Source organism: Leptonychotes weddellii, chromosome 12 (genome assembly GCF_054177405.1).
Source record: "Leptonychotes weddellii isolate Sample4059 chromosome 12, ASM5417740v2, whole genome shotgun sequence".
Taxonomy (NCBI): domain Eukaryota; kingdom Metazoa; phylum Chordata; class Mammalia; order Carnivora; family Phocidae; genus Leptonychotes; species Leptonychotes weddellii.
The window spans coordinates 20806706-20833113 of NC_138380.1; the positions used below are offsets into that span (position 1 = coordinate 20806706).

General features: G+C 47.4%; 2 protein-coding genes and 1 long non-coding RNA gene across 9 annotated transcripts in view; 2 read left to right on the forward strand and 1 right to left on the reverse strand.

Moving 5' to 3' along the window:
• The window catches only part of TNPO3 (transportin 3), a 78569-nt gene extending 64184 nt beyond the window's left edge, over positions 1-14385 (forward strand). For both annotated transcript variants that reach the window (XM_081800117.1, XM_081800118.1), the window contains 4 exons: positions 501-668; positions 5249-5361; positions 12177-12268; positions 14069-14385. In XM_081800117.1, coding sequence (XP_081656243.1) covers positions 501-668; positions 5249-5361; positions 12177-12237 — 342 coding nt within the window. In that variant the 3' untranslated portion in view covers positions 12238-12268; positions 14069-14385. The remainder of the gene's footprint in view (positions 1-500; positions 669-5248; positions 5362-12176; positions 12269-14068) is intronic.
• Positions 14386-14927: 542 nt separating this feature from the next.
• IRF5 (interferon regulatory factor 5) lies at positions 14928-26408 on the reverse strand. 6 transcript variants are annotated; one of them, XM_081800123.1, is made up of 10 exons: positions 26308-26395; positions 24142-24271; positions 21829-22034; positions 19640-19829; positions 19217-19281; positions 18685-18718; positions 18235-18456; positions 17586-17978; positions 17382-17500; positions 14928-17107 (listed from the first exon to the last, which is right to left on the reverse strand). In XM_081800123.1, the coding sequence occupies exons 3-10, from the start codon at positions 22021-22023 to the stop codon at positions 16859-16861; spliced, it is 1467 nt and encodes a 488-aa protein (XP_081656249.1). In that variant the 5' UTR covers positions 22024-22034; positions 24142-24271; positions 26308-26395; the 3' UTR covers positions 14928-16858. The 6 variants fall into 6 exon arrangements, with proteins under 6 accessions (XP_081656249.1, XP_081656247.1, XP_081656248.1 ...); XM_081800121.1 differs by having other exon boundaries at positions 18235-18504; XM_081800122.1 differs by having other exon boundaries at positions 19172-19281.
• Positions 24233-26181, forward strand: LOC145716482 (uncharacterized). The gene is made up of 3 exons (XR_014139149.1): positions 24233-24312; positions 24924-25090; positions 25871-26181. It is a non-coding gene; the product is annotated as an uncharacterized LOC145716482 (long non-coding RNA).

Consider the following 26408-nt stretch of genomic DNA (forward strand, 5'->3'; position numbering starts at 1 on the left):
TTTTTTTTAAGATTTTATTTATTTATTTGACAGAGAGAGACAGCGAGAGAGGGAAAACAAGCAGGGGGAGTGGGAGAGGGAGAAGCAAGCCTCCCGCCTGGGATTGAGCCCCGCATCGGGGCTGAGCCGAAGGCAGACGCTTAATGACTGAGCCACCCAGGCACCCCAATTCAGTTGGTTTTAAAAAAGGAAATAGGAACACTTTAAATTATTTTTCTCTGAAAAATAATTAAAATTGCTACCTGTAACCTTTAGTCATTGTTTCTCTTCTGCTTTCTATTCATGAAAAATCTAAGGGTTAAGGTTAATCTCAGCTGAAATCCATGCCCATTTCCTTGATACTAACTTCTTGATATTTTCTTCCTAAGGGCAGAACATTTTATTGGAGTCTGTGAATCTAGCTGTTATATTTTATATATACTTCCTTTTCCAGGAAGGAGGAATTATTAAGCGTGGAGAGTTGAAATTAGAACTCATCTTTTGCTCTTGTTTCCTTATAGCACGAAGAAGACTTTGAATTACGGAAAGAACTGATTGGACAGGTGATGAACCAGCTTGGACAGCAACTTGTAAGCCAACTGCTCCACACGTGCTGCTTTTGTCTCCCTCCCTATACCCTACCAGATGTGGCTGAAGTGCTCTGGGAGATCATGCAGGTTGACAGACCGGTAAGACTGTTTTCAGGAAGAACCCATTCTCACAGTCCTTAAACTTTGGTCCCTGGAGGCAGACTATAACTTTGAAACCAGCTCTGTTGTATATTCATGGAACCTAATCTAGGCATATTGCTAAGTTTAATTACTCGATGAAGGGGCCTGTAGAAGGCCAGTAAGTCATTATTAGGTTTTTGAAAGCATGTTGGTGTCACTGTCACAGGGTTTGTATTACCTGAAGTGAATACTAAGCATTGAATTCAGCTGTGTGCTGGCCAGTGAGAAATTTGTTCACTTGTGAGAGATGCCCACATATCAGTTACATAGTAGTACAGGTTATTCAAGAAGTGAATTCACTCCAAGCATAGCACTGTATAAAGGTTTTCCTTGGTAATAAATCTAGCCAGAGCATTTGGGGATACAGAAGCAGAAAATCAGCTCACAATATACACTTGGATTTCTCCTTTGGATTAACTTGCATCTTGTTTCAATTCTTGATCCAGGTCATTTATCACCTGAGCATGGAAGGTTTTTTTAGGCTATCCAGTAATGTCCAAATAATATCAGTACTGGGCCACATGATCACAAATCAGGTTATGTGTACTGCATGAAAGTTTTGAGCATAGTGGTACTAAGTATACATAGCCTATACATTATTTTTTAAATAGGATTTATAATTTTTTTTTTTTAAAGATTTTATTTATTTATTTGAGAGAGAGAGAGAGAAACAGCATGAGAGGGGATAGGGTCAGAGGGAGAAGCAGGCTCCCCGCCAAGCAGGGAGCCCGATGTGGGACTCGATCCCAGGACTCCGGGATCATGACCTGAGCCGAAGGCAGTCGCTTAACCAACTGAGCCACCCAGGCGCCCGGATATATAATTTTTAATATTAATTAAAAGCAGTTTAGAAAAGTGCACAGTTGGTTCTAGTTAAAGTGAGCTATCTTCCAGAACCACAGAAAAATCCAGATGCACAAGTTTATTTTAACTTTTTTTTTTTTTTTAAAGATTTTATTTATTATTTGACAGAGAGAATGAGAGAGAGAGAGCACATGAGAGGGGGGAGGGTCAGAGGGAGAAGCAGACTCCCCACTGAGCAGGGAGCCCGATGCGGGACTCGATCCCCGGACTCCGGGATCATGACCTGAGCCGAAGGCAGTCGCTCAACCGACTGAGCCACCCAGGCGCCCTATTTTAACTTTTAAGTCCATATGCATCTTAATGTTATCTCTTGCTTTATATCATTGATGACAGTTGTTAGCCTCAACTTCAGCAGTTTCACAAAACAGAGTACACTTTTACTGTTAGATTCTGATGTTACTGAGCCAGAAGTTCTGCCTTGGATTTGTGTGTTCATCTCCAAAATTCAGCGATTGGTTTATATTGTCTTAGTGAGCATCTGCTTTACTTGATCTTTTGCTAAAGTGAAAGGTGGTCATGTGTAAGGCAGATGCTTGATAAATTTCTCACATTTTCTTTAGGTTTATCTTCCAAAACAGCCACATGAACTTTTTTTTTTTTAAAGATTTTATTTATTTGAGAGAGAATGAAAGAGAGAGAGCACAAGAGCGGGGAGTGGGAGAGGGAGAAGCAGACTCCCTGCTGAGCAGGGAGCCCAATGCGGGACTCGATTCTGGGACTGGATCCAGGATCATGACCTGAGCCAAAGGCAGTCACTTAACCAACTGAGCCACCCAGGTGCCCCTGAACTTTTTTTTTTTTAAGATTTATTTATTTGAGAGAGAGAGGGGACGAATAGGAGGGGCAGAGGGAGAGGGAGAGAGACTCTCAAGCAGACTCCGAGCTGAGTGCAGAGCCCAACACTGGGCTCATCTCAGGACCTGAGCCTAACCAGGAGTTGGACGCTTAACCAACTGTGCCACCCAGGCACCCCTAATTCTTCTATAGCAAACTCTTGAGGCTCCTATGTGACTTTGGTTTCATCAGGTAGCTCTGCAGTTCTTCATGTAAGCTCAAGTGCTTCAGGAATGAATAGTATCTACAGGTCCTATTGCTAGTTGTTCAGCATGTTCTTTTTCAATCTAATATGGCTATATTTTTGTGTTTTCATAAAGAAAGTACTCAGTGAACCCCATCAGTGCCAACAGGTTTAATCACAAAAGTCCTTGACGTGAGAAATAAAATTTCCATACTGTTAATTTTTACAAACATACTTGTTTCCCAGGTGTCAGAAAACTTATTATGTAAATTTAACTTTATAAAAACATTCTTGGGGCAGCTGGGTGACTTAGTTGGTTAAGCAGCTGCCTTTGGCTTAGGTCGTGATCTCAGGGTTCTGGGATTGAGCCCTGTGTGGGGCTCCCTGCTCAGCGGGGAGTCTGCTTCTCTCTCTCTCTCTCTCTCTCTCAAATAAATGGAATAAAAAAAACTTTAAAAAAATAAATAAAAATAAAAACATTCTTAATTTGTAAACATATGCTTAGGTGCTAACAGAGGGAAGAAAATTACAACAGTGAGTTGAGTCAGGAACAAAAACCAGATATCCATGGGCTCATAAGAGTTTATAGATAGATACCCACAGAATGGGTGTCAAGCAATTTAAAGTGATTGTTTTCTATAAACATCAACTTACAACTGAGTTTTTGTAAATGAACTCTTACATAAATACAGGTTGTCTGTACCCTGTAAACTGATTGAAATTATAAGGTTGTAAGCCCAAAGAAAAATTGCATTCTTGAGCACTTTCTTAATTTTGTAACATTTTCAAAATTCAACACACGGGAGGGATTTTTCAATAGAAGATGGCTTATCAGCTTTGTCATGTGACGTGAATATACGTGAATATATTTAAATCCTTACCTTCTTTGTTGGATACCCATCTGTGGCAAATTTATTCAGTGCTTTCAACCAGATTTCTCAGATTCCTTTATTAGAAGATGATGAGACCCATTGTGTGCTAGCTGATTAGTTTTGCTTTTTAGTTTCTCTTCTTATTCTTGGTTGGGGCTATATTGTAGTTAACTCATAGGCTGTTTTTGGATGCCAAAACTTTTTATCAGTTAAGGGTTCTTCCTGAATCTCTTGCCCCTCCTTGTTGGTCTTAGTAGAGTGTTATCTTCCTTGGGGGCAACATTTGGAGAATTACGCAGGACTTCTTAAGCATTTATAATATAATATTTACTTTTGCTCCAGTATGTTATCATAAATTAACATAATGGGGGAATATATAATGTAAAGAATTTAGTTATAAAAGGTTATTTTATTGCTGAAAACTACGACCAAGGTGTACACCCTACTTAAGAAAGGCATGGAAAATTTAGAGCTAACTCAAAGAACAGTTCAACTGAAAATAACCCAGAGGAAGTCTCTAGAATTTGATTTTTAGTTTGAAGAGGAAGGAAGTAAGGTTTTTTTGTGCATGTAAAAGGTATAAAGAGACTATGCTCAGATGTAAATAATATTCTTTTACAATATATTTTTTTAAAGATTTTATTTATTTATTCATAAGAGACAGAGAGAGAGAGGCAGAGGGAAAAGCAGGCTCCCCGCTAAGCAGGGAGCCCGATGCGGGACTCAATCCCAGGACCCTGGGATCATGACCTGAGCCAAAGGCGGACACTTAATCATCTGAGCCACCCAGACACCCCTACAACATTTTTTAAAAAGATTTATTTATTTGTGAGTGAGAGAGTGTGCACAAGTCGGGGGAGGGGCAGAGGGAGAGAGAATCCCAAGCACACTCCCTGTTGAGCAGTGGATCCCACAGCCCATCAGATCATGACCTGAACCGAAACCAAGAGTGAGACGCTCAACCCACTGAGCCACCCAGGTGCCCCAATAATATTCTAACTAGCAACCAGAGTGAGCAACAAATTTTCCAACCCAAAGAACAGGCAGGTATCACAAAGGAGCTGACTAGATATGACTATTCTACTGAGAGTTGACTTTAAAATCCTTTAGACCCTGGATTCATATTATGTATATATTCTCTGACATGTTTACTTAACTGTACTTTTTTTTTAAGATTATTTATTTGAGAGAGAGAGAGAGATAGCGAGAGCAGGAACACAAGCAGAGAGGGAGTGGGAGAGGGAGAAGCAGGCTTCCTGCCGAGCAGGGAGCCCGATGCGGGGCTCGATCCCAGGACTCTGGGGTCATGACCTGAGCCGAAGGCAGATGCTTAACAACTGAGCCACTCAGGCGCCTCTTACTTAACTATACTTTTTGTCCTTGCTCTTTGTGGTACTGAACTTTTGCTGTAGGTTGCCTTTGATCTTTACACTCAAGAGTTTTCTGGCAGCTGTTTAATTTTTGAAATATTACAGAAGTTTAATGACAAACAGAACGATAGTCTCATCCAAAAGAGACTTCCCTTCTAAGGTAGAGAAGGGCTTTCTGAAATGATGCCTGTTACACCTTTGAAGGGAAGTCTAGGTTTGCCTTTGTAGACTATTCCAAACCCCAGAGGGTTGGAAGGCCTGAAAATAGTAGTGATTTTGTTAATTCCTTTCCTTACTTCCAAGTCGGGAAGAGCTGATGCTGCTAAGAAAAACCTGCAGGTTTTGTTATTACTTGTAGGGTCCAGTTGAGTAAGTCCTGCCTCCTCTTAAAACTCTTACTGTCTCTCTGCACAGACTTTTTGTCGATGGTTAGAGAACTCCTTGAAAGGTTTGCCAAAGGAGACAACTGTGGGAGCGGTCACAGTGACACACAAACAACTTACAGATTTCCACAAACAAGTCACTAGGTGAGTGATGTGAGGTTTTTTTGGTTTTGTTGTTGTTTTTTTTAATGTGAACAGAAATGGGTATGCAGAAAAAATGTATCTTTGTTTCTTATACCAAATTTACCCAAGAGTATGTTTCTGTTTGCCTTGGTAAATTCACAGTTTAGTGTCTGTTCAGCATTAACTTGCACAAATTGACATTAGAAACCAATCTGAGGAAATAGTCAAAGGAAAATAGTCAAAAGAAGAAAAAGGCTAGGGTTTTAATATCATCATGCCGTATAGGTGTGCATCAATTTTACTGTACAAATTTATTAACTGGTATAAGATCTTAATGGCTAAGTGGAGGCGTTATCTCTTCCAAAAGAAAAATGCATTCATTAGCCCACTACCCTTCACAAGATCTGTCTTTATCTTTCTGAAGTCCTCTGTTCTCATCTGTATTCTGGGGTCAGGAATGCAGATGTGAATAGGCGAAGCATTAGTTGTAAAACATAGATGATGTAAATTGCAGTGAATTGGAAAATTTTCACTATGCCTAAAGATACTGAAATTCTAATTTCATGCAGGCCAAACAAAATATCTCTCTGAGATGTATTAGCCCATGAGCTGCTTGTTTACAGCTTAGTAAAAATGTTAAGTATACATGAGTATTTTTTACTGTGAACCCATAGTAAACACTTTAAGTGTAACTACATATTCTTCCTAATTACTGCTTTATAGCCAGAAAGCTATTACTTAATTTCCGTACAGTGCCTCTGTTAGTAGACACTTAGATTATTTTTTAGTATTACGGGTAATATTAAAACCCTAGCCTTTTCCTTCTTTTGACTGTTTTCCTTAAAATGCAATCACTGAATCAAAAGGTTATGAGATTTTGATGGCTTTTGGTAGTATTAATGGTAGCAATTTTGTAACTGTGTGCTACCTTACCCTGATAACGCCTTTTTATATATCTAGAATCTCTAGAATTTTGCCTAAATTTTAGGCATTGGCTTATATGCATACAGTGGTGGAATGATTTACAGGTCCAAGAATGAGTGTTGCAGTAAGGTTTGGTAATAGTGAAAAACACTGGAAATATTCTAATTGCTCATTAATAGAGAATGGTTAAATAACAGAATGTAACTAAATAAAGAGGCACTAAAAAAGAAGGAGCAAGAATATGCATGTCATGCTACAGAAATATATGTAAGTATATTATAAAGGGAAAAAATAACAGTATCATATAACCCAACTTGTACTGACAATTTTTTTAACTTCTAATTGTGAAAAAATACACATGGAATTTATTTTAACCATTCTCAAGTATACTGTTCAATAGTGTTAAGCACATTCACATTGTTTGCAGTCAGTTTCCAGAATTTTTTTCATCTTATAAAACCAAGACTATACCCATAAAACAGCAACTCCCCCTTCTCCCATTCTCCATCCCCCAGCAACCATCACTCTTTCTGTTTATGATTTGACTATTCTAGGTACCTATATAAGTGAAATCATATGGTATTTGTCCTTTTGTGACTCAGTGTAATGTTCTCAAGGTTCATCCATGTTGTAGCTTGTGTGTCAGAATTTCCTGCCTTTTTAAGGCTGAATAACATTCCATTTTATGTATCTACCACATTTTATTTATTCATTCATCTATTGGTGGACATTTGGATTGCTTCTACCTGTTGGCTATTATAAGTAATGCTGCTCTAAACATGGCTGTACAAATATCTCTTCAAGACCCTTGCTTACAGGGTGCCTGGGTGGCTCAGTCAGTTAAGTGTCCCAACTCTTGATATCTACTCCGGTCATGATCTCAAGGTTGTGAGATCGAGCCCCGCATTTGGCTCTGTGCTGGGCATGGAGCCTGCTTAAGATTCTCTCTTTCTCTGCCCCTCCCCACCTTAAAAAAAAAAAAGAAAAGAAAGACCCTGCTTTCAATTCATTTGGATTGAAAAGAATTCCCAGCACTGTCCTTTTCCCCACTGAATGGTCTTGGCACCCTTATTGAAAATCATTTTACCATATATGCGAGGGATTTATCGTGGGGGCCTTCTGTTCTATTCCCTTGGTCTCTGTGTCTGTCTTTATGTCAGTACCATACTGTTTTGATTACCATGGCTTTGTAATAATTTGAAATTGGGAAGTGTGAGACCCCCAGCTTTGTTCTTTTTCCAAGGTTATTTGGAATATTCAGGGTCTTTTGAGACTCCATGTGAATTTTAGGATAGATTTTTCTATTTTCACAAAAAATGTCAGTAGGATTTTTGATAGGGATTGCATTGAATCTATAGATCTCTTTGAGTAGTATTGACATCCTAACAAAATTGAGTCTTCCAGTCCATGAACAGGAGAGGTCTTTGTATTTATTGGTGTCTTTATTTCTTTCAGCAACATTTTGTAGTTTTTTACGTTCTTTTTGATGCTGTTGTAAATGAACCAACTTGCACTTTTTAAAAGTTGTTTTATTATATATGTTATATATATGCATAGCAAATTTCTGGAGAGATAGACAACTAGGACCAGGATGGCAGGGGAGGAAAGACTTTCACTTTTTATTTCATAACTTTCTGTACTGTTTTCATTTTTTTTATGAGCATGTGGTATACATTTATAATTAAAACCAGACCTAGTTTTTAAAAGGGGGAGAGGGGTGCCTGAGTGGCTCAGTTGGTGAAGCTTCTGACTTCAGCTCAGGTCCTGATCTCCAAGTCTCCTCAGGCTTTGTGCTCAGCGGGGAGCCTGCTTGTCCCTCTTCCTCTGCCCCTCCCCCTGCTTGTGTGCATGCCTGCTCTCTCTCTCTCTTCTTTCCTGCGCTCACTCGCTCTCTCAAATAAAAATCTTTAAAAAAATAAAAAGGGAAGAAAATAAATTGTAGGTGGTGGTATAAGAGCTAATCTTCTTTTCTGAGATTTCTTATCTTACTTTCCAAAATAGTTTACTTTCTCACCTCCCAGAGTTTCTCCAAATTTTGCTAATTTGTTAAAATTCCAAGCCTATGAGTGCTGTTATTTTGTAGCTTACTAAAAGTGGCTTAACTTCATGTCCCAGAAGTATTACTGATTTTGGCCATAGATCAAGTGACATGTGACTGCCTTCATGACCTATTTTGTCGGAAGGGAATTTCCCCTCCTCTAGATAGGTGTATATTGACTGGGATGGCTTTACAAAATTATTTTATTTCTTTTTACTATGAATCTTCCCAGTAGAAGTAGTATTCCACCTCTAAGCAGTCTCAGGGAAAAGTAGCTTCTTTCTGCTTCTGTTTTGCTGTATTCCATCTAGTACTGGTCAGTAGAAGGGCAGGATCATTTGGGCTCTAATTTCCTTAAAGCAAATGAGAGCCTGGAGAGAACCCTCAAAGAACTAGGCTTAGAGTCAAGGATGTTGGCATGCATCTTGCCACTTACTGAACCTCGGTCTATTCACTGAAAAATAGGCTTAGTACTACTTATCTTATTCATAAGGGGTTCTTAATGAGATATCAAGTAGAAATTTAAAGATTTGATATGTAGTAGGTGATCGGGGAATGTTAACTTTCTCCTTGGAAAAGAACCTGCTGGAATGTCGTTATGTACTTGCAAAGCTAGCTGGAGCATGTCTCCTGCCAGCTGTAAGGCAACCACCCACACATTCTAGAATAAGTCTCCACCAAACCTGTATTCCCTTATCTGGGCTAATCTGTGATAGGAAGAACCATAGAATAAGTCTGAAAAGTCATGGACATTCCCTCATTTAAGGAAAAGTGAGTGGCACAGAAAAGGAACCCAAATAATGCAATGCTATAAACAAAACTATCTGTGATCTTTGCCCTGTGATACGGGGAAATAAGGTGCACTACCAGCCTGGCCTACTTGGTCTCTCATTGTGGAATACATTTTGTAGTTCGTCCTATAGTAGGCTGTGACGTGGTGGTGGGAAATGAACGGAAGAGGCAACGTCGAGGTACTAGAGAAAAGGTTTGAGACTGCTCACCTCCTTGTAGTAATTCTTTCTCTAGTATGCGTTCTGCTCTTGAACCTTCTGTTCCATGCATGACTCAGTCTCCCTTTTGGTTGTAAGGTCCTATAATTCCTGCCTCAACATGCTGCTTTGTTTGCCATCCTAACAGGGAGGGTAAACTGGTTCAGTTTCATTTCAGCAAGTCCAAGCCTGTTTTTCAAAGGGTACTGGTAATTAATTCCCTAACATTTTTAGTTGGTCAACTTAAAGAAAGCTGAGGTTTTTCATTTGAAATATCATTCTTGCTCTCCAAACACCACTAATTATGACTAGAAGAAATCCTGCCATCATCTCCCATGTCTCTATGTTGATGTTTATTCCCTGACTCTGAACACTTACATGAGAATCTCAAGGTCAGAAGATGTGGAATAAAGGAAGCATTGACTCTAGAGTTAGAAGCCAGTATAGGGGTGTCTTGCTCAAGTCGTTAGTTAGAGCTCGGTTACTCTCCATTATCCACGAACATCCGGTGAGAAGGGCTGTATTTCTCAGCACACCGCTAGGATTACAGGTCTTGAGAAACGGTTACCATAAAAGTATTCAGAAGTATGGTGAAAGGATCAGGGTTGTGGGAATAGAAGCCAGAAAATAGAATCTAGAAAAAATAGTGGCCATTTTAAGACTTTTTTTTAAGGTTTTATTTATTTGAGAGGGAGAGATAGCGAGAGATAGAGCATGAGCAGGGGAGAGAGGGAGAAGCAGACTCCCTGCTTAGCAGGGAGCCCGACGCGGGGCTCGATCCCAGGACCCTGGGATCATGACCTGAGCTGAAGGCAGAGACGCCCAACCAACTGAGCCACCCAGGTGCCCCAGTAGTGGCCATTTTAAATAAATGAATGAAATGGGAAATAAATGCCAGAAGGACTGAGGTGGAAAACAGAAAATAGTTGTAGCTTTTAAGTTTGGTTTTTTTTTTTTTTTTAATCCATTTCTTTGGGCCTAATCAAGGACACATTAAACATTTGACTGAGGCTCTGGACACCAGAGCAGTTGCCAACAGGACTGGGAGCAGAGCTGAGCTGACTCGAGATGCCAGCCTACCCCTCTTTCACCCTGGCTAACAGTTCTCTGTAGTTGCATTCTGGTTTTGGCACTTTTTCTCCTGTGTCACAAGAGAGGTGAAGGATGGAGTTACCATTTCTCTTCCGGATTAAACCAAGGGTAGAAGAAGGGTAGAGTTTAAAACATGTAAGGCATTAGAGTAGCAAAAGAATCTTAAGCCTGCATTGTTGCCCCACATTTAACTGTTTCTTACTGTTGTAGTTCCTTATGATAACATGCCACATGGTGGCTTCTCTTGGGTTACATATCTTCTTCCTTTGTGACAGTGGGAGCATGAGTGATCTGTGCTCGCCAGCCCAACTGCCTCTTCAATAGTCAGTATTGATTTGGAAATAGACTGAGGGAAGGAATGGTTGTATTGAAGCATGTTAAATTCACAAATGGCAGAATTTCAGTAAAACCAGAAGACTTTATCATTTTCATTAATTTTGGATGGAGAGAGACTGGAGAAAGTTTCTAGAATATCCTGTTGAGTCAAATCTTGGGGTCTGAATCAAGGTTCTTTTTTTTTTTTTTAAAGATTTTATTTATTTATTTGAGACAGAGAGAATGAGATACAGAGAGCATGAGAGGGAAGAGGGTCAGAGGGAGAAGCAGACTCCCTGCCGAGCAGGGAGCCCAATGCGGGACTCGATCCCGGGACTCCAGGATCATGACCTGAGCCGAAGGCAGTCGCTTAACCAACTGAGCCACCTAGGCGCCCCTCAATCAAGGTTCTTAATGATGTTTCAGACCTTATAATAGGTGGGGAAATCCAGATGTAGGCACTAAGGAGATAGCTCTCCTTTCACCTTTTCTGTGGAACCACTGTTAGCAGTTCTCTCCCCTGGTGTTTAACCATTACGAGGAGAAAGCTCTTCTAACATTGAATCTTAGGCGGTAGGCTGTGGTCCCTGAGTTTTTCTGAGCCAGAGAGTGGGCCACGGAAGAATGAGCATATTCGAGAGTTCTTCCTTTTCCAGGTACTATTTGTAGCTCAGCTTCATGTTCAGTTACCAGAACCTGTTCTGAAGACTGACACAGGAATGAAGGTGGGCATCAACTGGTTTCTCGGTGACAGTTTTGGACAAATCAGGCCTTTTGAGAAAAAAAAGGGTCAGGTGAATATTGGGCTATTCAAAGCCCATCTCAGTGCTTGCCTGAGGACCAAGTCCTGCTTCCTCCCCCCTTTCTACATGCCTTAACCCTTTCCTCTATCCTCTCCGTTCTCCTCCCACAGGAGGAAACCCTGAGCAGCCTGTCCAACTAGAAAATTGATGACTGATAGAGACTTAGTTGCCGGAATGGGCTTTGTAAACAAAATCTGCTTTTAGAAGAGAATGAGAAAACCAGGGTACCTAAGTTAGCTCAGCTCATAGAGTTAAAGTTGTCAGCCTTAGGTGAATATGCTTGCTTTTTTTATTTGGGGGTTCTGGCTTTCTTGTATTTATGTCAGGGACTTCAACCAAGTGTTGAACTGACTTAATCCTCCAAACATTATAAGGTAGGTACAGATGCGGCAACGAAACAGGTTGGTAACTTGCCCAAGAGTGATGGAGCCAAGATTCAAACATACGCAGTTTTTTCCACAGCCACTCTTTAGGGACCATACAGCTTATAATTATTCTCACATGCAGTAGTTAATATTTGCCTTGAGTTACAGAAAGATCCAAAGCAGAATCAAGAGACAATGGAGAGAGCTTCAAGCAGAGCTAGGATAGTTCTCAGTGGACCTCAGTGTTGTGGCTGTTTGCAGCATATTAACATCTTTCTCATCAGGGGCCAACCTACCTTTTCTTTTCTAGTGCTGAGGAATGTAAACAAGTTTGTTGGGCCTTGCGAGACTTCACCAGGTTGTTCCGATAGCTCACACTCCTGAACTGTGCCTGTCACCCAGGTGAGTGGTTATAGTTCCTGGCTTTTCCCCTCACTGTCAGGAGCGCTCGGGATGGCATAGGTTTTTGTTTTGTTTTGTTTTAAAGATTTTATTTATTTATTTGAGACAGAGAGAATGAGATCGAGCATAAGAGGGGGGAGGGTCAGAGGGAGAAGCAGACTCCCCGCCGAGCAGGGAGCCCGATGCGGGACTCGATCCCGGGACTCCAGGATCATGACCTGAGCCGAAGGCAGTCGCTTAACCAACTGAGCCACCCAGGCGCCCAGGATGGCATAGGTTTAATGCCCATCATGGGACTTGTACTATAGCTAGTTAGGGAAGGACTTAACAGTCCTTAACACTGCTGAACAGTTAAGAAAGGACCCTGGTTTGCTTGGGCCCAGGCAGCCAGGTAATTGCCAGCTGCTTTTGGATACCATCTTCACCCCCATAGGAAAGTTATTATTGTAGGAGATCTCAAAAAAAAATTCCTCCTCTCATCCCCTTACAGACACTTTAGGATGGTAAGAGTGTATGTTAACAAATAAATATTTTTAACCTGGCTACTTTGGTGAAAACAGTACTGACCTAAAGCTGACTGTGATTACATTGACACCATTCTCCTAAAACTGACCTTTTGGATTTAATGAGCAAAGATGCTTATTCTTAACACTTTTACGGTCTGAACACTGAAATGCCAGGTTCTGCCAAGGCAAGAGGTAGAGGAAAGGAGATAGCATCTTTGTCTAGCTCCTGATCACCAGTTTTTCTCCATGTGCTTCCTGACTCCTGGTTCTGCAGCAAAACAGGAATCTTAGCTGAGGACAGAAAGAACTGGGTAGTGGGATTTGGGTGTCAATTTCTTGACTGAGAGAAGAAAGGCAGTTCTCCTCTTAAGCACCCGCACCCCCCTTTGAGGTCTTAGGCAGTATTTATTGTCCCACGAGACAGTTCTCAGTGAATGTGCAGCACCTCTCTGGTGGTTTCTGTCATTTGGTGTAGTAGTAGATGAAGGCACTCTGCAGCAGTGCCCCTCACCCACACCAGAAATTATTTCTAAATGTTATTCTTTAGTGAGTAGTGATATCATTTGGGATTCTCAAGTTCTGCGGTGTCCATAATAGCCAACATTGGTACACATAGGCTTACTTGGGGACAGCTGTGGATGCTCGTGGCTGACATTTATGGAGCCCTTACTGTGGGTCAGGTACTGTTCTCAGTGCTTTGTGTGTATTCACTCAGATAATCCCAAGGTGGTTCTCTAGGTTAGTCACCGTTATTTCCATTGTACAGGGGAATAGAGGTTCCAAGATGTTAAACGATTTGCTTGATGTCACAGTCAGGAATTGATAGATACGCTGGTGCCAGAGCCTTTACTTCTAACCACTCTGCTTCCTACATTCACACAGTACCCTTTTCATACAGACTAAATCAGTGGTTTTTAAACTTCTGTTAGTAGGCAAAGTCTTCCTTCAGAATAAACTCTTGCATGAAACCCCAGTATTTAAATGGACTAAAGCAGAGATTTTCTGGTTGGTTTGAGGTGGGCAGCCTGGACCTGCTGGCTCACTCTTTACCCCCCGACAAAGCATCCCTAGTTTCCACAGCACACTCAGAAAAGGACTGCAGGCAGTATCCATTACAGCAGTCGCTCTCTTGAAATCACAAGTAAAGACTCCAACTTCTTTTTTTTTTTTTGCTGAGTTCTTATGGCAGAGGCCAGAATGAGGTACCTGAGCAAATACGAAAACTTCTACCTTGACTTTAGAAGAAGCTTATTATCTCCTGAACCATTATTGACGGTCTTCTCTCTTTTGTCAGGAATGTCTTTTTTAATTAGAAGACAGGAAGAAAACAAAAACCAGACTGTGTCCCACAATCAGAAACCTCCATTGTGGCAGAGGGGCCTTCACCGCCACCACGGTGTCCCGCCAGACAGGGAGAGACTCCAGCCTTCAGAGGCCGTCCTGAGGAGTTCCTGTTTGGGGGTGTGAGGGAAAATCAGCGCGGTTTAAAAAAAAGATGGCTGCGGCCTGTCCGGCGTGGTGGGAGGGGAGCTGGTTTCCTGGTGAACTTGTTTCAAAGGAAGAATAATTTTAAAGAAATAAAAAAGGAAAAAAAGGAAAACTAAACTGAAACCAGAACTGAAACGTTCACTTGGTAGCAGTGACACGCACGCACACATGTACCTATACACACATGCTAACACGCGTGTGCACACAGAATAAAAGTACAAACTTTTGTGAAACAAACCATTTACTTAGGGAAAATGGGAATTCAGATGACATAGCTGCAATTGGAAGAAAAGGGTCAGGATCATCTCTTAAGGTTTTCTATTATTTTTTCCTCTTTCTCTCTCCCACCCTCCCTTCTTTCCCTTTCCCTTCCTCTTTTAAAGAAAATGAGTAGAAATTTCTCCCACTCTCCCCAGCATTTCTTCCCACCTCTAGAGTTGTTCCGACAAGGAGGAGCCTGTTGGTTTTATATCATGGTCACATCAGTGATACCAGGACCTGCCAGGGCCAAAATTCATGTATATTCCCAGCCCTGACCCCATCCAGTCTCTAAATCCATTTCCAATCCATATTGGGTTGTCATCGGCCTTGGAGAGAAGAGCCAAAATTAGGGTGAGTGGGATATAAATGTATATTCTAAGTTTTAGGGTTTTTTTTTTTTAAAGATTTTTGTGTTTTTTAGTTAATTTTTCACCCACAGACATGAGAGAGGACAAAAAAAAAAGGGTGGGAGTATGGGGGAAAGTGTTTACAGGGCTAACTGTATTTTACTAAAAAAAATGTGGAAATTACTTGACTTTCGTTGGGGGGTGAGGCGGGAGAGGGAAGCCCAAAACAGATCTTAATGTTTTAAAGGAGTTGCGGCCCCGCACAGGTGTTAGATACGAGGGCACTGTTCTGTCTGGTGTTGTAGCCATCTCAAGAACAAATCAACAGCAACAAAAAAAACAAACAAAAAAAAAAAGAAAAAAAAAGAAAGAAAAGAAAACAATAAATTTTTAAAATGTAATCAGTGTTTGTTTTTCCTTCCTTCCACTGCCTCAGAGCTCTGAAATGATACAGCTAGACCGCGTGAGGGAGCGGACTTAGCCCTTACCTGGGAGACAGCTGGAGATGGAGTTTAAATGGTGGGCCCTGCCCTTCATGCCACGGACCCTTCATATTTTGGGGGAGTGGCTCCTTCTGCATCTTTTATTTTAGTTCACCCTAAAACTCCTCATGCTGCACTTTATCCTTTCACACAGCCTCGGTGGGAGAGAGAATGGGTCCGTCAGCATGTTAAACAGAAATGTGGTACGGATATTCTTTCCACAACAGCCACCCAAGTGGACTGATTCCTAGCCCACTGAGTACAGTGTTTGGTCTTTGAAAACAACATGCCGTACCACTGACAGAATAAGCTGCACATACTTCAGTTGTACAGTTGACCAGCTCTGACGTAGGTACACCCATGAAGCCATTAACACGGTCGAGGTGGTTAACACGGTCGAGGTGGTGAACGTACCTTGACTCCCAAAGCTACCTCCTGCCTCTTACCGTCCTCCGGTAGCCACTGATCTGCTTTCTGTCACTGTACATTAGTTTGCATTTTCTTTAGTTTTATATAAATAGGATCACATAGTATGTTAAAGTATTGGTTTTTGAGCTAAGAAGCTTGACTGCGGAGCTCTATATAATATTTGGAATCCATGAAACAAACCTTCCTGCATAACATCAGTTGTACTCAGAGTTTGACTTGGACAGGATTTTAGACTGCATACATTTAAAGATCCACGCCCTTCCCTCAGCTAGCTTCCTCCTAGAAAGCAAAGCCAGCCAGTTGAGAGCTCATGGAGCCCCACTGACTCATCAGCCTGGAAAGGCAGGCCCTCCTCCTGTTGTGGCCTCAGAGATGAAGGGCAGATGCTAGGGGGAAGAGGGTCAGCTGATACCAGAAATAGGGTCTGATAGAACAGCATGGAAGCAACTGGTACTGGAAAAAGTAAATAGCTGAATCTTTTTAATATTTATTAATTGAAAAAGACATAAAATTCCACTTCTACCCCATATTCTTAGACTCTCAAGAAGGAGGTAGCTGCCGGCCTTAAGGATCTGGTATGATACCTAAGTGCCCATCTCAGGAGGGAGAGAGATGTAAGGAAGTGAGGCTCAAACTAGGGAACCCCAAAATCGGATCAGGCCCATGCCCTGCTGAGGGAGCATGGCCCACAGCACTTGGCTCTTTTTGCCTGAGGAATTGGGGGCAACCACAAGAGTGGGCCACACTGGGACAATTCCCTCTCAACTAGGCCCCCAGGCTTGGTGGAGTTAACTTCTCTGCTCACTGGGGCTAATGGCTGAGTTCCTCCAGAGTGAGCAGAGGAGAGGCATACACAGCAAGACCGTCCTCAAAGCAAAACGCTTCCAGCTTCCCTCGGGTGCTACAGGAGAAAGCCTGGAACTTGGACCTCTCTTCCCCTCTCCTTGGTGCAGAGCCACTTCCAGGAGACCCAGCTAGAGGGCCCTGGAGCCAGTCAGGTGCCCACTGGGGCCATCATACCTTCACGTGAGCCCACACAGCCACCCGGGAAGCCTGTGTCAGTTGCTGTCTGCAGTCTCACTGTTGCATGCCAGCCGGGTGCATGGGCCAGGCCCCCTGGCCAGTACTGAGGCCTGCCACAGGAGGGGCCTGGGCCACAGGCTGCAACTGCTGCTGGGACTGCCAGATGTGATGGAGCTCCTTGAACTGCTCCACCATGCGGTCTTTAAGGTCTGGGTTTGAGATCTGTAGCCGGATACTATCAGCTGACCAAGAAAGCTCCCCTGAGAACATCTCCAGCAACAGCCGAGCTGCTACAGGCACCACCTGGGGGAGCAAAGAGGGACAGGGAGAACCGTGGCGGGACTGTCCAATCCAGTTGTGCCTGAGGCATCCACCAGGAAGAAGGGGCACTAATTTCTACTTCATACAAAGGCTACTTATGTGTGGGCAAGCCTGGCCTTGATTGTCTCTGGTTGCCAAGTCCACCCTGCTCAGAGAGCCCTCAGCCTCCACCCTGGGGCAAGAGCTGAGCCCCAGGGTTCCCCCAATACTCAAGCCAAAGCAGAGCAGGGGTTTGAGAGGTGAGTTGGTGGTATACCTGTACGGTGATGAGCTTCTTCTCTCGGGGCTTGCGGTCAGGCCACTCCTCCCCAAAGCAGAAGAAGATCTCAAATGGCGGTGGGGTGTTAGTCTGGCCCTTCTGGAACAGGATGAGCTCTGCAGCAAGATCAAGACCCTTAGAGGCTAGAACCACGCCCCTGGACGAGAGAGAGCCAGGAGGAACCTGAGGCGGGTCCCTCACCATTGAGAAAATGCTCCAGGCTGAAGAGCTTGGTTTTGACCTCCCGCTGGATGGGGTTGGGGTGTGAGCCGTGAGCTGAGGCGCAGGGCCCGCTCCAGAACACCTTGCACTGGCACAGGCGGATGGCATACAGATCTTGGCCTTGCAGCTGGAGTATGAGCCCGCGGTCGAGGACATCCAGCAGCTGGTTTGTGTAGAAGCGCTGCTTGTCGCTGGGGATGTCCTCAGGGCTGGGGAAGCGCACTTGCTCCAGGCTCACAGGGCCGAAGAGCTCTACCTGCTCCTGGGTGGCCTCAAGCTGACTGTAGAAGAGCCGGCAGCCCTGTGGGTTGCTGATGGTGAGGGCCTGGGGTGGCCGCCCCCGGTACTGGAACTTGATCTCCAGGTCAGTCACTAGGGGGCAGAGGGCAGGCCCGGCCAGTCTGTGAGCCCCACGCCGCCTTGTTCTGCAGCCCACTGACTTGCTCTGTCCCGTCTGCCCAGCAGCCAGGCCATCTCATTGGCTCTCCCACTTCCTTCCCCCCTCCAACCCCCGCCCCGCCTCAGGGAGGGCCTGGCTTGAGCATCTTTGCTCTTCATCCTCCACCCTTCTTGCAAACCAACCCCCCAGCCCTACTTTACCCGGCCCAGCCCTCCTGTGGGTCCTTACGAGGCAGCATGTGGGGGCTGATCAGCAGGTCGGGCAGGAGTTGTTCGCCCGTTGGGGGCAGGCTGGCAGCCAGGGGCCCAGGCTGCAGTCTTGGCAGGACCTCCGGGAGAAGCTCCCCAAAGCCAGCAGGGTTGCCGGGGGCGGGGCCCAGGAGGTTGGGGTCTGGTGCAGGAGGGCCCAGCACCACAGGCGGCTGGAGAGTGGGCGGCCACTTGACATCCTCTTTGGGTAAAGAATAGGGTGCCATGGGGGGGCCAGGTTGCACTGCTTCTACAGAGGGTGGGGGCAGGCAGAGCTTTAATGCTACTTCTGGGAACTTCCCCCCCTAGGCCCACCTACTCTCAGCCCTGGGCCTCCCCCCAGCCTCCCTTCAGCCCCCTCCCAGGTACCTAGGGGACCTGCAGCTTCTCCTTATACTAGGCCCCCAGCCACGCCCCCTCCCAGCCCCACCTGTGATGCTCAGGCTTGGTAACATCCTCTGGAGCTGAAGGGAAGACCCAGGCAAAGGAGGAGGGAATAGGCCAGAGAGAGAGAAGGGAGGACAGGTTAATGAACTGATCTGATGCTAAAGAAAGAACCCATGACAGGCAATTCCCCGGTGTTCAGCTCGGCAAGGCCAGACCCTGCCTTCGCTCCCAGCTCTGCCCTCCAGGCAGCTCCGTGAACTCTGAGCGCCTTGGTGTCCTCATCTGCCTTCTACAGGAAGTAGTACCTACCCAGCCCCAGCTCCTGTGAGGGTGTGTCACACAATGTGTGGGCATGTTTTGTACCAACAAAGCCCTAAGGAGGTTCAGGGTGGTGACTGCGTTCCTAGCCTCAGAACCTCAAGAAGAAACTCAAGAGAAGAGCTATAAAAAGGGCAGCAGGGCCCTGGAGGAAAGGGACCGCTTAATCCTAAAGCAGAGCAGCCCCGCAGAAAGGCCCTAACAAGACCCACCACGTCAGTGCAGGCAGGTGCTGCCAAGAATGGTCCCGAGCTCACGTTTTCCTCTTCCTCCTCCTCCTCCTCTCCTGCACCAAAAGTGTAGTCCTCACCGGGCTGCGACTCTGCAGAGCAGGGAGAGAGAACCCCGCCCAGAGCTGCCCCAGCAGTGAAGTGAAAGGCCACACAGCCGCCAGGAATCACTAGGGACCTCCCCGACCCCATGGCACTAAGCTCCTTAGGTCACTAGACCTACACTCCCTGGAGCCAAGAGCCAAGAACAGGGACAAACTGAGGAAGACAGACACGGAGCCTGGTCTGTGCCAAGTCATTCCGGGCCCCACACAGGGTCCATCGCAGGCCACTCCTGGGAACCTGGGGTGTTATGACTTTGAAGCATGTCCCTGACCACTGCACGCTGGAGGGGCCCTGGGCCTTCCTGAACAGGCTCCTAGGTAGCCGCCAGCTGGTCAGGCACGGTACCTGCGGGAGCGGCGCCATTAGAGCAGACCTCGTAGATCTTGTAGGGCTGAGGGGGCATGTCCCGGGGTCCGTCATAGATGAGGCGGAAGTCACGGCTCTTGTTCAGGGCACAGCGCAGGTTGGCCTTCCACTTAGCCGGGTCCGCCTCGTCCACCCCCTCCGTGTACTTTCCTGTCTCCTTGGCCCAGGCCTGAGGCAGGAAGAAAAGATAGGACACCACAGAGAATCTCCACCCTCAGCAAAGCCCCAGCCCCTCCTGGCCCATGGGAGTCACTGCTGAGTGGTGAGAACTTCAGGGACACGCGGAGCCTCACCTGAGTGTCCCTCTGCACGGTGGGAGATAGGACTCCAGTCCTTCCCAGCCCTCAGGGCTCCAACAAACGAAAGGAAACCTAAGTGCTTTGAAAGGCATTTCATTCACTGCTCCTGCGAGGGTCAATCAATATAGGTACAATCTCTGAGGAGGACCGTGTCACACGGTGAATAAGAGCATGGGATCTGGAGTGGGATTGGGTTTGAATCTGGAAATGGCCACCCACCAGCTGGGTGCCAGGGGCATGTCACTCTGCCTCTTTTTGCTGTAATATCCCCATCGTAGTGCCCTCCTCACAGGGTGGTAGTGAAGACTCCAGGGCCCACAGAGCTTCCAGAACTGTGCCTGCACTTCGGATGGGCTCCATACACTTTAGCTGTTGGTATTATTTTTGAGGGTAAGTTGGCTGATAGCAGGATCACAAATATTTCTTCCCTTTAACCTAGCAATTCGACTTCTAGGAATTTATCCTAGGGAGACAGAAGCATCCACACACAATTCTGCACCTACAAGGTTATTCACTGCAGCACTATCTGTAAAAGCAGAAGATCCCAAATAAATGTCCATCAACGGGAACTGGTTAAATTAACGACCAATCCTTAGAATGGAATACTGGACAGCAAGAAAAAAAAAAAAAAAAGAAGTTTTTGATATCCTGACGTGTTACAATCTTCAAGAAATATGAGGTACAGAAGGGTATGTCTACATCTATCATTTTGTGAAAAGCGGGCGGCGGGGGGAGATAGGTACCTATTTGTGCCTATGCACAAAAATCAGGAAGGATAAACAAGAAACTGACGATAGTAATTGCTCTGGAGAGGGGATGGGTGGCTGGAGACAGAGTGCAGAGGGAGATTTTTGCTGCAAACCATTTTACACTTTTTAAGTTTTGAATTTCATTACCTATTCAAAAATAAGAAACAGATTTGAAAAGAACCTTCAAAGGGTAAATATCAACCCACAAAGACTACGGAAAGCATATCCAAATCTTTATTAAAAAAAAATAAGGATTCTGTTTGACCCAGCAATGTTGAACTCCAAGAACTAACCCCAAAGAAAATCACTTGAGATATACAAAGGGTAAGAGTTTAGAGGGGGTACATGGTAACGGGTCTTCAATACTGGAACACTAGAAGCAACGTGAAGTGTCCAAAAGCCGGTTTTGGATAACTAAATTACGAACCCCTCCAGTGGTCACTGAAAGGGACGTGACATTTTTGGCAGAGGAAAGCTGGTTCTGATGTTGGGTGGAAAATGCAGGATGCAAAACAATATACGGTTGATTTCATACAGAAAGCTGAATATATAGTTACCTCCTCGTGTTCCCATCACAGGGGCATTCTGTGGTCTCCTTTTGGAGTATGTGCACACCAAACACGCACACTGCACACGCACACTGCACACGCACTCACAGGTGATGAGAATGTGACAAGAAAAGGGAGGAGGAGGGTCTCCAGGGGGGTCTTTCAGTCTCCACCTTGCTCTGGGCAAGAGGTTAAAAAAGGCACAGTGAGGGGCACCTGGGTGGCTCAGTCGTTAAGCGTCTGCCTTCAGCTCAGGTCATGATCCCCGGGTCCTGGGATCGAGCCCCGCATCGGGCTCCCTGCTCGGCGGGAAGCCTGCTTCTCCCTCTCCCACTCCCCCTGCTTGTGTTCCCTCTCTCACTGTGTCTCTCTCTGTCCAATAAATAAATAAAATCTTTAAAAAAAAAAAAAAAAGGCACAGTGAGGGGTATGCCCCGCATCCCCTTGGTCCAAGCCTGGGGTCACCTGCAGCCAGGTGGCTGGGAGAGTGGTCAGTTTGAGATGTACGGGGATCCTCTTCTAGGGCAGGGGTGCCCCAGAAGTCCAGGCAGTTACCCCTGTCCGGAGCTTACCTTGAAGATGGTATTGTCTCCGTCCTGGCTGGGGCCGTGCCGCGTGGCATGGCGCCAGGGGATGCAGAAGAATTTCCTTTCCCCATTGACCCACTGCAGCCCTGGGTACTGGCAGCTGTTCACCTGGGCCACCAGCCAGGGCTTTAATCGCACACGGCGGGGCGGAGGGGGTGCCCTGGGGGCAGGCTGGTTCATGGCCAAGGGGTCTGTGGGAGAAAGAGGGGGTCATCAGAAGATTTGCAGATAGACACTCCCTGCAGCAGGAAGATGGGGGTGGGAGGGACGCAGGGGCCCAAGCCAGGGATATTATGGCTTTCTTTCCTCCCAGTACTGGGGGCTGGAGTGTCTCTGGTCTGCCCAGATGCTCACAGCCAATTCCCTTTTCCAACCATCAGCCTTCTTGTCTCAGGGTCACTGCATCTGTGCTTTGTGTTTGGGGGTGAGGGGGAGAAGGAGGGGGTTTATAGATAGAGTGGATGCTGTGCGTGCCCCACCCAGACGTGCCGTACCAGGTGGGACATCGACTCCCCAGCTGCTGTGAGGCTGGAACGGCACAAAGATACCGAGCGGCTCACTGCTGCCTCACTCCAGGGTTAGGCAGCCCACAGCCGGGCCATGACTGACATGCGCACACAAAACGCCAGGCGCCTTGCTTCAGGTGGAGCAAGCTGGTGGAACGCGTGCTCCAGAGCTCCCTGTGGGGTCAGGCTGGAGGCTGTCTCCAGCCCGTACCACCTCTTTGCTCAGCTTTCTTCCTGCCCAGCCCGCTTCCCTCCCACCCCTTCTGCCCTCCCTCTCCTTGTCCCAAGGACTCCCTCACTATATCACCTTCTAGGAGACCTGGCTGAAGAGCAAGTCACAGCGTGTGAATGGAGAGAGGGTTCCCATACCCGTTCCTCAGAGCTTCCTTCCCTCCTCAGCTTCCCTCAGGGATGAAGCTTCCCCACAACCTGGACATCTTGAGAGAAATCCCATCAGCCCACTCAGTCTACCTCCTGCATCACCAGGGCAGCGGCCTTAAGTGGGACTTGAGAAATACCAGCCAACTGATATACCCGAGATGCTAGAAGATTCTGTCCTCCAGCTATTTCTCCCCCACCAGCCTGCTCTCTCCAGGATCCTCCTCTGACTCAGAGTGGGGTGAGACCAGAGGTCAGAGGAAGGCCGCTGGGGCTGTGACACAGGCAAGGGTCCATGGTGGGGCGGGCCTGTCAGGTAAGGAGGAATGGCTGAAGGAAATGGGGCATCTGGGTTGGTGGATAGGGACAAGAGCTATCCTTTTTTTTTTTTTTTTAAGATTTTATTTATTTATTTGAGAGAGAGAGAATGAGAGACAGAGAGCACGAGAGGGAAGAGGGCAGAGGGAGAAGCAGACCCCCTGCTGAGCAGGGAGCCCGATGCGGGACTCGATCCCGGGACTCCAGGATCATGACCTGAGCTGAAGGCAGTCGCTTAACCAACTGAGCCACCCAGGCGCCCCGACAAGAGCTATCCTTAACATTTGTGGTACCACCGTGTGACAACAGGACTAGGGTTTGAGTCAGCCTCCACCAAGGCAGACTAGACCCAGGTTGAAAAAATTTCTAACAGCTAAAGCCGTGCAACTAATAGGCTAGGCCTGGGAGCAACTGGTTTCTGGGGGTACTCAAGCCTGCCTTAGGTGGGAGACTGGAACAACATGATCTCTCAGGTGTTGACCCTATCATTCCAGGCTTGCTTAGAGCTCAGTTTCCCCAGAAATTCCCTGCCCAGTGCCTTTTTGGGCTGGAGGTGCTAAGTGCCGCCTCCATGCTGCTAAGAAGTCCCCATCTGCAGGCCTATCCTCAGAGCAGTGCCCAGCTCTGGGCTAGGACAAGGGAGAGTGGGAGAGCCCCCAGCCCTGTCCCCAGGCCTCATAAGACTGGTGGCTCAGTTCCCCTTTCTGAACCAACCTCCACCCAGCCCCAGGGGAAATGAAAGTGGCCAGACAACTCGGAAATCTGACTCACTGTGAACTTGGGGGAGGGAAGATACACGGAAACATTGACATTTGGGCCCCTACGACCAAATTCTCAATCCCCTACCCTGTAGCTCATTCCCCAATCCCCAAGCCTTGCTGCTGGTCATTATACATTTATTGTGGTTCACAGCATGGGGTAGAGCCTCACCCACCACAGTGGTATTTATAGTTTGCACCTGCACCCTCTGCCCAGAGCCCTTGGTCCTAGAACAGACCGGTGGTAGTCATCAGTAGCTGTCAGTTGTGGCTAAGTGAAGGTGGTCAGAGGAAAGCTCTGTCGACCCAGAGCAGAGGCAAGCTACCCTGACGCCCACACTTCCACGTGGTCAGGCCCACAGCCGAGCAGGGGGTGGTGGAGCTGGGACACCAGGGAGGGCCTCCTTCTCTGCCCAGGGCAAGGAGGAAGTCAGCATGAGTCCTGCTGCCTAGCCTGGCCCAGCAGTCCTGTTCAAGACAAAGATTTTTAAATTACTCATGTCAGTAAGGTACGATCGCTTGGGGCGGTCTAAGGAGCGGGGTATGGAGAGGAGACTCTCATAACAAGTCTGGCCACGGCCAGGGGAGGGTGTCCAGCGGGCCAGAGAAAGGTCTTCAGCCTCAGGTGCACCAGGACCAGGCTCAGTGTGTTTCCCAAGGAGGTTTCCTCCTGCCTAGAGGTGGACTTAGATCTCATTTCAGACTATCCTAATGCCAAGAGTTCTGAATTTCAGTGGGTTTGTGCCCCATCCCTACTTTGCCTCCAGGTAGAAACAGTCACCTATAGTCCCAGGGGACCTCAGAAGCTATAGCACCACCTTGGAAAGCCCATCCCCCATTCCACGCACCTTGCTGTGAGGACTTGATTTTTCAATAGAGGGCAGGCCTGACCAGGTCTGTCTTCTCAGGGGTCTGGAGACTTGGGGTGAGATTTCTGCAGCCCCCAAGCCTAGGATTTGAGCCCAGGAGAGTGGGGAAAGCCAGAAAAACCATCAGTTTCCATGCTGAGGACCTGAGGAAGCCCTCATGGGTGAATTTTATAAAAGTGAAGCATCTGGAGGGGCAGCTCAAACTCTTGCTGAGGTGGGAAAGCCCCACAATTCACCTCCGGGCCCTACAGTTCCAGGAGCCAACCACCTGAGGAGCCTGGAACACTGTGGGGACCAGGGACCCCTATGGGAGGAAGCTCTGCAGCTCCTTGCCACCTGTGGAGTTTGTCAGATTCACACCGTCTACCGCAAACCCCACACTAAGCTCAGGAAGAAGGCAAAGGGTTCCCTGCACCTGGTATGACCCTAATCCCACACCTTTCAAGTGAGTTGACCGCATCCTGAGACAAGCTGGGGCTCTCAGGCAGCACATGCTTCTCTCGGCTTCATTCAGGGGAAGGCCGAGGTGCAGGGGGAAACCCCAAAGTAAGGCCTTTAGGTAAAAAAGAGTCGTTTCCCAGTGCTTCCCTAGACTTGCCAGGAGTCTTAGCGCCCCGACCAGATCGTGCAAGGGAGGGCGGGGACCCTACCTCTGGCCCCTGCTGCCCCTCTAGCCTCCTCCATCGGGCCCGCCTGCGTCCCGGCTGGTGCGGGTCACTCATCCTCGCTCTGGGCTCGGGGGGAGCTCGGGCCAGTCCTGCGGAGCCACCTCCAGGGCGCGGGCTCGGGCTCTGCCTCTCCGAGCGCTCCCCCAGCTGACGGCGCCCCCTGTCTCTTCCCCACCCTTTGTGCCCCTCCCCCGACCGCCCAGAGACCCCTGCGCTTTGGGCGCGGTGGGGCGCGGGGGAAGCACCTTCTACCCGCGTCGCGGCCACAGCCTTCTCACTTTCCCTCTACTTTGAGACTCTTACTTGTTTTGTTTCTAAGTTCGAGGGAAGGACGTAAAGAAACCAGTGCAAGAATTGCTCCCGGTGGTTCTTCTCTGCTAGGGGGGCAGCTCCTCTTGTTGTCGGTCGCGAGTCAGAAGACGACGCCCCTACCCGACACCATCTGCCCACACACTCTGCCCGAATTCCTGCCGTTGGCCTTAAGGTCCTGGGAAGACGATCCCTTTAAGCCTCATTCTCTTAACCGACAGGGTGAGGGGTGCCGGGGGACGAGGGATGCGGAGCGCGCAGAAAGGCGGAAGACCCTCTAAGACCCAAGCCAGCCCGCCGTCGCGCGCCCGGGCTCTCCCCATCCTTGCGGTGGCTTTGGCGAGACGAAGGGAGAGAAGAGAGGAGCTGGCGCCCCTGGCATTGGTGGCCACTCGGCCGCCCGGGCCTCCGGGCGCCCGCGGGACGGAGGCTGCCGGTGCCGGGCATCCCGCGCTGATCCGGACGTAGGAGAGGCCGCCAGACCGAGGGGCGCGCCCAGCGGTAGGTGCACTCCCCACCCCCACCCCACCGCTGGAGCTCCACTGCCTGGCGGAGCCGGACGCGACCCCCTCCGCGCTCCCGCCCTGCCCCAGGCCCCCGCCCGCCGCCGGCAGGTGCCGGGAGGGCGCGGAGAGGAGCGCGGGCAGCCGGGACCTACCTGTCTACGGTGCGCCCGCGTGGCTGCGCCCGGGAGCACGGGCGGGGCGGCGGGGCTGAGCTGCGCTCTCCCGGAGCTGCGCCTCCCGCCCGCCTGGCACT